We start from the raw sequence: 14,888 nt of genomic DNA, 5'->3' as shown, positions 1-14,888 counted from the left end.
GGGAAGCATACAAAAACACAATAAACACAATTACTAACCAACTCTATTAAATGATATCAAATGACTACACTATATAATGAACTATACTACGCACGTCTGCGCACACACGCACACACACCAATGTTGCAATCACATCGGATGCGTTATTGTCGCCGGTTAGACAATAAAATAACAAACAGGGAGGGAGATAATGATAACTCCTGAACTTCAGGGGGCCAGGGATAACTGGCTAGCTTCACCTGTCGCTGTGCGGACAGGCGCAGATACATGCGTCCATACGTCAGTCTTTTCAAAATAAAAGCAACACAGTTGTATTGCATGCGCAGCATAAATACTTGTTCATCTGTGTTTATGACTGACATACCGCAGGCCGGACAGGGATGCCCAAAGGGCCGTATGTGGCCCGCGGGCCGTAAAATGCCCATGTCTGCTTTATAAAATGACGTCAGTGTACTCAATGACCACTAGAGGACAGCGTATGGCAGGATTATAAAAGCAATGGCTGTCAGATATTTCAATGGAATGAAGTAAAAATAGTAAAACTCCGCTCCCACAAAAAAAACCCTTATTGAAAGATTAAAAGGTACCGTTTAGTACGAGTACAAACATATGGAAGCCAATTTCTGCCACATGGAAAAAAAGAATGCATACCCAAGTCATGATCCGCTGAGCCATTATTTTGAGATAATATCCCACAATTCTGAGGTGCTTATTCATAATGAGATACTTTTAAATACTATTCACTCACAATGAGTAATCAGCATGACTTTTTATCTCATAATAATAACTTAGCTTCTCAAAATTCTGACTTATTAATATTTTTATTTTTCAAGTGGCAGAAACAGGCTTCCACACAAACGAATATAAAAATATAAAAAAAGATCAAAAATCTAATAACCGATTAAATAAATAATCAGGAGATTCATCCACAAAGAAGATGTTAATTAATGCAGTCCTCAAATAAAGCAAATCATAATTAATATCAAGAAACGTGTATTTCCAAAATGATTCAGCTGTAGTTATAAATATAAAGATAAATATAGAAAATATACTTGACTCAGCCAAAAAACACTTTTATGATTAGTATGATAATCATTTTAATGAGTATTATTATTTTTTTAAGGGAAAATTTACTATGACCTAATCTCGGCACAGCTGTAGCACCTGTCTCGCGAGAGTCTGCGAGGCGATAAGTTGAAGAAACATGGCGGCGTCTAATTTGTTAAAGGTAAGAAGCACTTTAATATTTGGTGTTTCTTACAGTTATGTCTTAATTTGTAGTGCTCGCCTTTACACAATTTCTCTTTCTGGGTGGATACATATATTCTCTTTATCGTGGCGTGCAAATATTGGTTCCAATCGCGTGAATATGTGAAATAAAAGCACACATTTGTGCGACTGAAGTCCCCGTTGTCGTTGTTGAACTCCGGTGTCCGTTTCACTAACGATATTATCCTCCGGACTGGAGCGGAGCCGGTGCTCTTAAAATGCCCCGGACCTTTTCACTGATTCTTAACCGTACCCAGGCCGGTCCGCCACAGCGACCACAGGGACTGCTGGCGAACAAGACTCGCTTAAATCCCCAAACGCCACACCGGTTCGAGCGGAAAATCCACTCCTTCTCCGTCTGTATCACAGCGGTAACCTCCTCTTTTTTAGGCTAAGTAATGCTAATCTGCGTTAACAGACACTACACTGCTTCACATGGCACATGCTAATGTCACGTTTTAACATTAGGGCTACTAGAAATGTGCTAATACCACGGTTCTGATCAACAATATGATAATTGTCTGTTAACGACTTAATCCAGGGTTCTCAAACTAATATGACCTCGGGGCCACGCCAGAGTGTAGTCTGATCAGGTCACCGGTTAGGTGGGAAAAAAGTCAGATGTTTTGGGGTACAGTAGGGGTATTTTAAAATGTAATCACCATATATCGCAATAATGACATTTGTGACCTATTTCAAATAATTTAAATGTTCCTTTGATATGGCACAAGAGGTAATTCCCAATAAAAATGTATTTATGATGCACAATTAGTCTGTAAATAAACAAAAAAACCACACAGAAATAACTTGATATGGAGTGAAAGGGCCGCATGAAATTGATTGGGGAGGCTGTGAGTTTGAAACTCTGATTTAAGCCCATGTATGAAGCTATAGAAAGCACTCAGACACCGTCTGTTTCCCCGAGTGAGGATACTGTGATGATTTTATAAATGGATTATCTACGGGGAGATAATCAAGGAGTGTTGGTTGGGCTAGTGATTTAATCTGATTGGCATTTAAAAGGCCTTTGCTATCTGGATATATAACAGGTCAATATGTTTTGATGAGGTTAATTTAAACAAAGCTGTGAGCATTTGTTAATTAAAAGCCTTGTTTAAGATGAACATGTAAAATGCATAATTAGCCTACAAGACCCTAGCCCTTGGCCTGTCTTGTTTTTAAAAATATCTTTGTGTTTCTGACCTTTCTTGCTTCCTCTCTCATCATCTCCTCTCACTGCTGTGTTCCAACCCATCTTTTACCTCTTTCCTCTCCTCCAGAACAAGGGGTCCCTGCAGTTTGAGGACAAATGGGATCTGATGCGACCCATTGTTCTCAAGCTGCTCAGACAGGAGGCCGTCACCAAGCAACAGTGGTTCGACTTGTTCTCGTAAGATTCCCCTCTCTTTGCTTTATATATAGCAATGGTCACTTCTGCTGATTTCTCACACAGAGCATACTATTTTGGTGCATTTCAGCTGCACTCTCATTCAGTAGAGGTAGCCTTTTTTAACAGGAGCTGAACATTATATAATCCCAGAACAATACATTTGTAGATGTGCCTGTACAATATGCCCTGTTCATAAACATGAATGGAAATGTGTCCAGATTTCATATTTTAACTTTATGTGGTTGCGTTATTTAGCATTCAGAAAATGACTTCAGCAACTGATTTTAAACTTGAAAATGCACTTTTTATTGTTGTTGATGTAACTGTTCTACCTCTTTTTAGTCTGCATAAACAGGAACAATGTAGCATTAGTGCCACGTCCTTCATTTGAAAATGTGCTTCGTCTCGTTCACTGATTACTATATGTGTGAATGTGTCTGTCAGTGACGTCCATGCTGTGTGCTTATGGGATGACAAAGGACCAGCCAAGATTCACCAAGCCCTCAAAGAGGACATTCTAGACTTCATCAAACAAGCACAAGCTGTAAGTAATGCATGTGGCAGTTTTTTGTCGTTATTTGTGTGTTTTTGTTTATTAGATTTGCGTAAGTTTAAAGCCATTTTTTAAAAATGTGTCGTTTTGGACATGAAAAATGAAAACCGTGACTGATTTTAATGTTCATGTGGAGTTACTGTTGCTGGACAAACTTAAAATTGGTCTACAGCATGGTGAATTTTCATTATCATATCTCTTCTGGATAGTGGTAGACAAGTTAGGGACAAAAGACCAGGGTGTCTTACAAGTACTTATTGGATGACCTGCATCAACTCTATTTTTTGCATGCACCTGTTGCCATGGCAGCGGGTGCTGAGCCACCAGGATGACACAGCGCTGCTGAAGGCTTACATTGTTGAGTGGAGGAAGTTCTTCACCCAGTGTGACATCCTGCCCAAACCCTTCTGTCAGCTGGAGATCACACTCATGGGCAAACAGGGTAGCAACAAGAAGGCAAACATGGAGGACAGCATTGTCCGCAAGGTGAGTGAAGGAGGCATCAAAATCGTACAACATGACAAGTGACTTCTGCAACCACACAACTCTGTTTTCATGTAGAAATGTTTAACTTATTCTCTGGATTCACATTAGGTCTATTATGCTTTTGAGCCCTGAAAATTGCGCGACTTGGAAAAAGTCTTCAATCTCAGTTTTGGTCTGTGTCTCTGTTTTAGTTTGCACAGGCAGAAACTGAGACTGGACAAACTGACTTCAACTTGGTCAGTTGTGAATGAAATACTAATAAAAGAAATCCCAGCACTCTTGTTTTTTTCTCATTGGCAGGACTTTCTGACACTTGACTAGCAACAGCAAATCCATGCCCACTGTACCTAAATTGTCACATGATGCATGTTTTCAGGTGTGTTAGTATAATGGGTGGCATCATATGTATGAATCATGTGACATTTTCTTAATTTTTGAGATAAAGAGTTATAATGGAGGAAGTTAAAAGTGGTTGAAGAAATACTTGACCTCACAATTATTGGAAGCCAGGTAACTTACTACTTAACAGTTTTTGCACTTGATGCACATTCATTATTGCTTCTACTTTTTTTTAGCTGATGCTGGACACGTGGAACGAGTCGATCTTTTCCAACATTAAGAGTCGCCTACAGGATAGTGCCATGAAGCTGGTACATGCTGAGAGACTGGGCGAAGCCTTCGACTCCCAGCTGGTGATAGGAGTACGAGAGTCATATGGTAAGATGAACAAACACATGACCTGTCTCAGAAATACAGGACTCGCACATCATTGCCATTCTGGACATTAAGAATTCACTACACGCTCAGACTTAACTCTGCATTCCGGCAGTAAGTGTAGGAGGAATAAGCTGAAAAGGACAGACTTTAAATGTTCTGGTAACAGTATCTGTCTTTATATTGATGTCCTATAAACCTTGCTTTTACTAAGCTTTAAACCTTGCTTTTACTAAGCTTTTCTCTTTGCCTCAGTGACAGAGTAAGTGCAGAAAAACTACAACTTGGGACCAAACACGAACTGCTACGGGCACAAATGTTGTCTGTTGCCTCATTATTGTTGACTCATCTGTCCCACTGTCTGTGCTTGTCTCACACCAGTAAACCTATGTTCTAACCCGGAGGACAAGATGCAAATCTACAGGGATAACTTTGAGAAAGCCTACCTGGACTCCACAGAGAGATTCTACAGAACACAGGCACCATCCTACCTGCAACAAAATGGCGTACAGAACTACATGAAATATGTAAGACACAATAATCTTGATAAATGAAGTAGAAGTGCTTGTATTATGTGTTAAAAATACACAAATAACTGTCACAAAAACACAAACAATTCGGAGGTGAATTCAGATGCACCCTCACTAGCACAATTGTGACCAAATTATATAAATACCAGGGGGAAAAAAGTGCATCATGGAAATTAACAGGTGGTGTTAGCATCTAGCAATGGTTTTACAGTATGAGTTAATGTCATGTTGTCAAAAACATGCATTGATTTGACTTGCTCATGGCGAAATCTGTGATTGACTGGATAGGGTTAGAAGAGATTAACATGCTAAATAGGATGAAAAATGCGACTTTGGTGCAAAGGCCTTCAGTCTTTTTTTCTCTTCAGATTAAATAGAATATGACTTTCTGAGCTTAAGTTTACAGACAACAAGAGTCATAGTTGCAACCTTGGCTGAGTGTGTATGAGTTTTCATTGTTGTGTCACTCTTGTGTTTCTGATGCATCTTTCCCTTCAGGCAGAGACGAAGTTGAGAGAAGAAGAGAAGAGAGCACTTAGATATCTAGAGACACGTCGTGAATGTAACTCTGTTCAAGCAGTAAGTGTCTTTTAGGAGATCTGAATTACAACTATTTCAACATTTCAATGACTTCAGATTTGTTGTTAGCAGGAAGTTGTCAAAAATGAAATTAATGAGATTAATTACCTCAAACACATCATAGTCATTTCTAACTTAACCTTCTATGCAGATGATGCATTACATTTTACACATCTACAATATATTAATATAAGGATTATGTCCATTTGCTTGTTTCATTCATGTGGAAAATTTCATTTAAGTGTTTTTGGGTTTGTTTACAATTTACAGTTTGTGAAGAGTCACATGAACTCACAGGTCGTAAGATCAGACTGGGTTTTCTTTCATTAAGCTCAACTTTTTAAATGTCTGTTGTAAAAATCTCTTTCAAGCCTATTTCCTAGAAATGTGGTGTCTCTATTAATATCAAAGACGCTCTAACAGTGAGTCTTTTTGTCCTCACAGCTTATGGAATGTTGTGTGAATGCTTTGGTGACCTCGTTCAAAGAGACCATCTTAGCTGAATGTCCAGGGATGATCAAACGCAACGAGACAGACAGTGAGTCATGTGAATTAAAAAAAAAAAAAAAGTATACACTGTATATGTTTATTTTGCCCGTTCATCCATTACTGAGGGGATCCAGCTGAAATGTCTATAAATGTAGAAATCACAAGCTAATCATTATAAAATACCCTTAATACAGTGATTCCCAAAGACCGGGTCAGGATTTCTTTGGATCCCCAAATAAATTTGCAGAATTTTACCAACTTTAAGTTATGATGTTGTATGTTTTATATAGCATACATAAAACAAAGTTATTATTTGTTTCCTAAACGTCTCTTGGAAATTATTCGTTCACCATATTAAGTGGTAAAGTTACCTATCTAGCTCTGGCAGATGGTTCATGTGGATTTTACAGAGCAACATTTTCCAATTGTCCAGAACCACTTATGAAGAGTTCTGTGCTGTGTTGAAACACACACCTCCTTTGTATAAGTCTTTATGTAAATAACTGTTTCCATGTTGGGAGTTGAGTGACATTTGTCACTTATGGTGTAGTGGCAAACTTAATTCCAAAGTCAGCTGTAGGCTGGTTCTAATGGGCTCGAATGTACTGTTTCAATTCCTCAATCACCAAGGCGAGGAAGAGTCATGTAACGCGTTTGCAAGTTTATTTTCACTTACCGTACATCCAGGTTACATTTCTGTTTACATTATATCCAAGCTTGAATTGAGCAGAGAAAAATTGGAAGGGGAACTTGGCTTGTAACAGGAGGGTCTCCAGTTCAAGTCCCCACCAGGTCAAAAGGGCTAGGGTACCCCTGAGCAAGGTACCCAACCACCATTGCTCCCCGTACACGACTCAGTGTGGCAGCCCACTGCTCCTAATTCTAGGATGGTCAAATGCAGAGAAATAATTTCCCTAAGGGGATTAATAAAGTATAAGATTTAGAATCAACAATACATAGAAATATTCCATGATGTTCCAGGTCATTAATGACTATTTATAGATATATATGCCACCAAGAAAATCTCCATGTTCAGATTTTGGTACATGTCTGAAAGCAGATTTAATCTCCCATTTTTGCATCGTATTCTGGATTCAGTCCATTTGCTCCCTGACCTTTTGTATAATGTTACATTTCATCTCCCTTGAATAGAGCTGCACCTCATGTTTTCACTGATGGACAAAGTTCCCAGTGGGATTGAGCCAATGCTGAAAGACCTGGAAGAACATATCATCAATGCTGGACTAGCAGATATGGTGGCTGCTGCCGAGACTATCACAACTGTATGTGCACCAGCACACACTTCCTACACATTTACTTTATAGATCTTTGATGTGTTTCTGCTGTAATTTTAGTGTAAAAGCACATTATTCACAGATTTTTACAGGGGTGTAGTGTGTTTTCCTCTAATCGCAGAAATGTTGTATTGTACAGAAACTACATGTTGTATTGTTGGATGTGATTAGAGATGGAAATACACATTTATTTGTCCAGGACTCTGAGAAGTACGTGGACCAGTTGCTGACATTGTTCAACCGCTTCAGTAAGCTGGTGAAGGAAGCCTTCCAGGATGACCCTCGCTTCCTCACAGCGAGAGATAAGGTCTGTGTTTTCTGACTCTTAAAGTTTATTTGACCTAAAGGAAAAGCTAAATCAAAAAGAGAATAATTCAGATGAGAGTTCTGTCTTATCTGTGGTAAAGGGATTTTGTAATTTTTACATTTTGTCACCGCAGGCTTACAAAGCTGTTGTGAATGATGCCACAATCTTCAAACTGGAGCTGCCTATGAAACAGAAAGGGTGAGTCCAACCTGTTCTCATTTGCTCATGTTTCTGTGTGGACAGTCCTGGTGCTTTTGTCCCAAATAAGAAAGCAAAATTTAACTGTGAATGTGTGTGTCCATCCACTCAGTGTGGGTATGAAGACTCAGCCAGAGTCAAAGTGTCCAGAGCTGCTGGCAAACTACTGTGACATGCTGCTAAGGAAAACTCCTCTCAGCAAGAAACTCACCTCAGAGGAAATCGAGCTCAAACTCAAAGAAGTGGTAAGTCTCTAATCTCTCATTATCACACTTGGTTTTAGGTCCTCCTGTTCTCACACTCAACTCCTTTTTCATGTTTTTAGCTCTTAGTGTTGAAGTATGTCCAGAACAAAGACGTATTCATGCGTTACCACAAAGCTCACCTGACCAGACGCCTGATTCTGGACATTTCAGCTGACAGCGAGATTGAGGAGAACATGGTGGAATGGCTGAGAGTGAGTTGCATTTTTCTTAAAGACACTTGGGACACTTCATCAATACTAAAAGTGGTAACTTAAGGTATATTTTTACAACTAATTCTGTTTAACAACCAAACAAATGCATCAGTGCTACATGCCTCACATACTGCTGCCTCATATATTTTATACTACCTCATACCTCATATGCAATTGTGTTGTAGAATCATTATGATCTGGATTTTAGAATAAGTTTGCAGTGAATGAATGTCATCTTTGTGTTGTCGTCTTGTGTGTTTGTGTTGCTGTAGGAAGTAGGAATGCCGGCAGATTACGTGAATAAACTGGCCCGGATGTTCCAGGACATCAAAGTATCAGACGACCTGAATCAGGTCTTCAAAGAGATGCACAAACACAACAAGCTGGCACTGCCAGGTAACACGCACATGCATGTATTTACAAAGCTGCATTAACATTACATGTGGGTTATTTTCCTTTAAAAAAAAAAAAACACTGGTTCCCTTAATAAAAGATTGTATTTGGAAGCTGCACTTTATCCAACTTATTTTCTTTTTGATTTCTCTGCAGCTGACAGCGTGAACATCAAGATCCTGAACGCGGGAGCGTGGTCACGAAGCAGTGAGAAGGTTTTTGTTTCGCTCCCCACAGAACTGGAGGACCTGATCCCTGAGGTGGAGGACTTCTACAAGAGGAACCACAGTGGCCGCAAACTCCACTGGCATCACCTGATGTCCAACGGCATTGTAATTATATACATAGATTGTAGAAGAAGAGCCAACACTCTGCTCCTCTTCTCCTTAAACTTAAATTAATATCTCTGGGTCACTGACGCACTGACAGCATTCACTCTCCAATGTGTGTTGCCAAGCCTGAGACATGACAGCTAGCCACTGAACAAAACATTTGCCTTATAAAGTCTGTTTCAGTTTAAGTGTATGATATCTCAAGAGAAAATGTGCCAATTCTTCCCACTGCTAGACAGCCTTCACTAACTGGATACTGAAGTTTGTTTGATTTTGTAAACCACTCAAGTCCTGCACCAAAGTCAATAGAAAAAATATCAGTGATTTTGCAACAAGGCATAATGGAGTTGTTGATCCACTGCTGCTTCCATCATTAATTACAAATGTGTTATTTTGTCACTGGGATGTTTAAGATCTTTAATTCTGAATTACCTACTACGTGGCATTGTCTCATACAGCCACATTTGAAAAAACAAACAAAAAAAACTTAACTTACTATCCCTTTAATGTTCTACTTAAAGCCACTTTTTCATACTCTTTTTATCTTTCTTTATAACATTTCATTGTCTCCTCGTCATATGGTCGTTCTCTGCTCAGATCACCTTTAAAAACGAGGTGGGTCAGTACGACCTGGAGGTGACGACGTTCCAGCTCGCTGTGTTGTTCGCCTGGAACCAGAGACCCAGGGAGAGGATCAGCTTTGAGAACCTCAAACTGGCTACAGAGCTGCCTGATGCGGAGCTGCGCCGCACACTCTGGGTCAGACTAAGGAAATGTTTTAATGCTTTACACCAGTTACACCACAGCACAGTGTTTACTCAGCAACTATGAGATCTCAAAAAAGTTTAATTTACTTCTCCTAGACAACTATGAGACCCATGTGACACCACTGAGACTAAGGCTTATTTCTCCTGTCTCTCACCTTTTGTCCTGAGCAATAAGATGCACTAAATCTCAATATAGTCTCCTTTTAAGTTTAAGAAGAGTTCTCCTCATGCTCTAATATGATTCTCAGAGCAACTATGTGTTTCTTTTGCTGCACAAAAGTGTCTTGTTGCCTAATAAACATGCCATGGTACAAGCAGAAGTTTGACATCAAAGTTTTGCAGGACTATCAAACTTGCTGGGCCTGTTTTTTGTAAGCAGAGACTTCTTCCATGTACAGACAAGAAAATACAGGTAATCTGTGGGAAAAGTAACAGCAGCAGGAGTGTGAAATAGTCAGCTTTCTGTGTGTCAATAATCATTAAAAGTATTGTTTATTAACTTCAACAACAACACAGCTATGAAATTCAGTATTTTTTTTTATTCCGATAACATGGCTGTAAATATCTGTATTAATGGAAGTTGCACATTGGTAGACTCAGTGGCTCAAGTATTGTCAATTATTAATTTATTTATTTTAATTTTATTTATTCTACTGTTTTCTGCTGCAGTCGCTCGTTGCCTTCCCCAAACTGAAGAGACAGGTGTTGTCATATGAGCCTCCAGTGAACTCGCCCAAGGACTTCACAGACAGCACGCTCTTCTATGTCAACCAGGACTTCTCCCTCATGTATGTTACAGTGATTCTAGAAATATTGCTACAATATATATACACTTTGGTTTTTTTATTGCACAGTTCGCCAAAAATAACATTGACATGGAAGAATGTGTAGGTTGTAACTGTGATCAGACCTGTTTTGACATTTTCCTTAATGTGTCCAGAGAAGCTGTATGTGAGAACTCCCTAATCAAATTACCATAGAGTGCCAGAGTGAGAGCCCAGTCACATAATATGCATGTTCTCTCTTCCAGATCAGCCGTTAAACTATAAATCTGGAAGGAGAGTGATGTTCTGTGTTTTTGCATCTCTTATTTTCTCAGCAAAAACTCCAAAGTCCAGAAGCGGGGAAAGATCAATCTGATTGGTCGACTGCAGCTAACCACTGAGCGAATGAAGGAGGAGGAAAACGAAGGAATCGTCCAGCTCAGAATACTCAGGACTCAGGTTAGATAAAAAAAACAAAAGTCACATTGTTTTTAAAGATGTTAACCGTTGGGGTCAACATCTACGGGTTGTACAGGACATAAAAGGGCAACAAAAATGTTGCTTTAAAGAGGTCATAGCCCGGAAGTGCCAATTAACTCTGCGTTTGGGCGTGTATCTGCTATCATTACCTCGTCTATGAAGCCCTAAAAGTCCATAACAATCAGTTCAGCCACTGCTGAGAGCGCAGGGTTTTATTGTTTTCCTGAGAACCGGCAAGGCACTTCCGTTGACTAATAAACTCACTGGCGAATCTCACCACTCCTGTAAACAGCAGCGCCTCCTAGTCCGGTGCACCAAAGTCCGGGCACATCCGGTGACATACTTTCAACCGTAGAAGAACTACTCTCGTTGTAGCTGCTGAGTGTATTGGTTGAGAACTTGTCGAAAAAAAGGTTCAGCAAATGTTTGCTCTGTTCTGGGTTGTGATAAACAATACCAGACACTCCACAAGCTCCCTGCCAATGAGCAAAGAAAAGCTCAGTGGATATCTTTCATATTTGATGGGAATATGCCTGCTACATTTCCTAAATACCTCCATGTATGCGGCAACCACTTCACTGAGAATGGTACACAAACCTCTGGCAATATAAAGCAGGACACAGCACCAAACTTCTGCTTCTAAAGGAACTTCTAAAGGAAGTAGCAGTGCCAACAATACGTATATTACAATATTTAAAAACCATAAAACTGTCTTTGTGTGCTTGTTCTGTCGTTTAGCATTAACGATAGTTGGCTACAGGCTAAGCTACACGCGTTCACTCGTGTTTCATTTGCATGTATGTGTGTTTATCATCTCAGTAACCACAACGTTATCCAAGCTACAGGTGTCCTGCTGCAGTCTTTGCGATGGAGGTGGTTCACTTGTCACAGTGTCTTCTGACTCTGGGTCAGACTCTGGATAAAATGCGTAAGGGATTACAGCGAGGGGTCGTGACGACGCTATTACTCAATGTTTTGATAATTGCTAGCGGTGCATCCGACATTCCAGAGGGGGAGCTGCGGGTCTGAGAGCTGACGTGCCAATTACGTCACTTCCAGGTAACTGGCCAATCACAAGACAGTGGGAAAGCTCTCGTTGGCTGGCCAATCACAAGACAGTCCGTGTTCTGCGGGTGTGGTTTTGGTCTGAAACAGCGCGGCTGACGAGAGCGTCAGTGATGAGACATTTACATCGGCTCGTTTGCAGCGACTAGGAGGTTTTTGACCATAAAAACGACTTCATGTTTGTAAGTACACCTCCATATCTCACATATAAGTGAGATAGGACCATGCTATGGCCTCTTTAATACTGAATTAATAATGTGTTTTACTTGTATGTGTTCTAAAGGTTGGATCATTTCTGCTGAGGCTTTAAAATTTTGACTGACAAACTGTCTCAAAACAGAAAAACACACGTTTCCTTCTCTTTTCAGCTTTAGAAAAATAAATACCTTGAACAAATGCTCATTAGAAATCCACCTACACCTGCATGTCAATCATACCAAAAGCACACCCTTCTTATGATCCCATTTCGAGGCAGTGTTTTGGTTTATCATAATTGTAGAACCAAGGAGATACAATATGGTGGTATAATACAATGGTGAATGAAACTGTAACTTTTTTTTCCTGCTCAGGAGGCTATCATCCAAATCATGAAGATGCGGAAGAGGATCAGCAACGCCCAGCTGCAGACGGAGCTGGTGGAGATCCTGAAGAACATGTTCCTGCCTCAGAAGAAGATGATCAAGGAGCAGATCGAGTGGCTCATTGAACACAAGTACATAAAGAGGGATGAGACAGACATCAACACCTTCCTCTACATGGCCTAGGCAGCGATTAGGGCTGTGATTCATGTTCTGTTTTTTACTCCTGACCTGCGACTGGCACTTAAAGAAGACTGCAAGACGAGAGTTGGTGAGAAAGTCTTTGAAGAAGAAGAGAGGGATGATGCTGAGGAGCGTGCGTGTGTTGAAGGACAAGATGGTGTGGTTAATTTTTTTGTATTTTTTGGGACACCAGTGTGTCATTAATTTCAAGACATAGCATTGAATCATTGGGCTGAGGTCTTCTCTGCTGCCCTCTTGTGTCAGGTCCTTGGAAAAGAACAATTATGTGTGCTGTCTGCCAGCAGTTCAGAAGAAAATAAATAGTGACACTGAATCAACTACTTCCTGCCTTACTTTCATCAGCAATGGACTGCAGACAAAGAGGAGAAGCAGTTAGGAGGAAGAGGAGGACAAATCTTGCAAGCTGATATCAATCCTTTGCTTTCCCTTGATGCTACAGCTGTCATATTAGTGGCAGCCATTTTGCATCGCTACTGTTATCTTACACTGATCTTAATGTTTGAACAATGGATGCAACAAGCTGCAAGTGAAACCTGCCATTTAGGAGGAGTGGACATAATGGAGAGACTAGTTCAAACTACCGACGAGTATTTTGCCAAATTTTCTGAGTGTGCGTGAATCATGGTCTGTCTGTGTGTGCGTGCGTGCGCGCTTGTTTGGAGTTTGAGTGCATAGTGTGTCTTTTACATGTGTATGTGTGTGCACTTTCAACAGCATGCTGCTCTATGATGTTTTCTTTTTGTTCAGTGGAAAATCTGTCACACTTTGAAAATTTTTTAAATGCAGATGTTTTCTTTTTGACTCTTGTGTTTCAGGTTTGTGGGTGTTCTTGTGCGTGGATGTGTGTATGAGACAATTATCAACTGCTATTTATTCAGTGTGCAAAATCCTGAGTTAAAATCAACAGAATGAATCAAAGAGGGGTGTTGTTCCTAACATCATGATCAGGTGTTTGTTCTATTTATTTTGTCTTTTGTTATAGTGTGGCAGTAAAATCGAAACAAACACAGATTGCGTGTGTGATCCTTTGCACAGTGTCATCCTGGTAAAATGTCATTATGCACAAACACAATCTAAGAGACAATGATGTGAATGAGCTGCTATTTTTTTCCTTATTTATTCACATAAAAGAAACTTTGGCCAATGATTTGATTCTTATCTGCTGTTTGTCAAAATGCTGAAAAAGCTTTTTATTTTCCGTGACTGTGGCTAATAATCTCATTTACATTTAACATGTTTACTTGCAAAAACACAGCCACAAGAGTTGTATTGTTATCATGATCTCTTTTTTCTCCTCTTGGGAATATTCATTGTAAATGAGATAAAACACTATTATTTATCTCCTTATGCACAGACTTGGCTCAGGCTTGTTAGCCAAACCTCATCTCACAACCTCTGATAAGATGCAACACAATATGAACATTTGCCATGATTATACTGCCCATAAAAGGTGTTATTCATGACTATAGAATAATTGTAAAAATATCTTTTTAAAATTCTTAAAATGGCTCTGAAACACAAGGAAATCTCAATTGACATCTATTAGGCAGGAGATCCTGGAATTACTGTTAAGATGTAGGCTCCCTCTTGTGGCACTTCAACATAAACTAGGACGCATGTTGGGGAATTTGTCAGCGTTGTCAAATCACCCACATGGAATATTGGCAATTTCCTAAATCAAGATTGTCCTCATAATGGAATTTCACCATGATTGACTTGTGTGAGTGCTTTGTTATGTTATCGCAATACACAATAAAATGATGTATCATTCCATCCCTTTCTCTGACTCTTATTCAACCTCAGACGAGTCCATAAGGTTCATGAGTACATTTTTTAACAGCACATTTACAGATCTGGTTTTAGAAGAGATTGCCACACTTTTTGTTCAATAATTTCAACAACAATGGGATGTGAGTATCAGCTGGTAAGCATTACAGTGAGAAGTGTGTTTCTATTTCCACTCAATTCACATGATGGAGGCAGAATATTAGAACCACCTTTATAATATTATGTAATGGGGGTAAACTTGTCTGTAGAC

The 14,888-nt window shown here is 39.7% G+C and overlaps 1 protein-coding gene across 1 annotated transcript; it reads left to right on the top strand.

Annotated features, from left to right (window-relative positions):
* The first annotated feature begins 1,171 nt into the window (after positions 1–1,171).
* Positions 1,172–14,623, top strand: LOC122762164 (cullin-5-like). Its single transcript, XM_044017362.1, has 19 exons — positions 1,172–1,228; positions 2,550–2,659; positions 3,104–3,203; positions 3,522–3,698; positions 4,274–4,415; positions 4,794–4,939; positions 5,441–5,521; positions 5,966–6,059; positions 7,163–7,293; positions 7,505–7,612; positions 7,746–7,810; positions 7,923–8,055; positions 8,136–8,267; positions 8,540–8,663; positions 8,817–8,992; positions 9,590–9,751; positions 10,429–10,547; positions 10,859–10,982; positions 12,638–14,623. The coding sequence occupies exons 1-19, from the start codon at positions 1,205–1,207 to the stop codon at positions 12,830–12,832; spliced, it is 2,343 nt and encodes a 780-aa protein (XP_043873297.1). The 5' UTR covers positions 1,172–1,204; the 3' UTR covers positions 12,833–14,623.
* Positions 14,624–14,888: the final 265 nt, after the last annotated feature.

This window comes from Solea senegalensis, unplaced genomic scaffold (assembly GCF_019176455.1).
Source record: "Solea senegalensis isolate Sse05_10M unplaced genomic scaffold, IFAPA_SoseM_1 scf7180000015318, whole genome shotgun sequence".
Taxonomy (NCBI): domain Eukaryota; kingdom Metazoa; phylum Chordata; class Actinopteri; order Pleuronectiformes; family Soleidae; genus Solea; species Solea senegalensis.
Note: the sequence above shows the minus strand (reverse complement) of the source record. Positions and strands in the feature narration are given on the sequence as shown.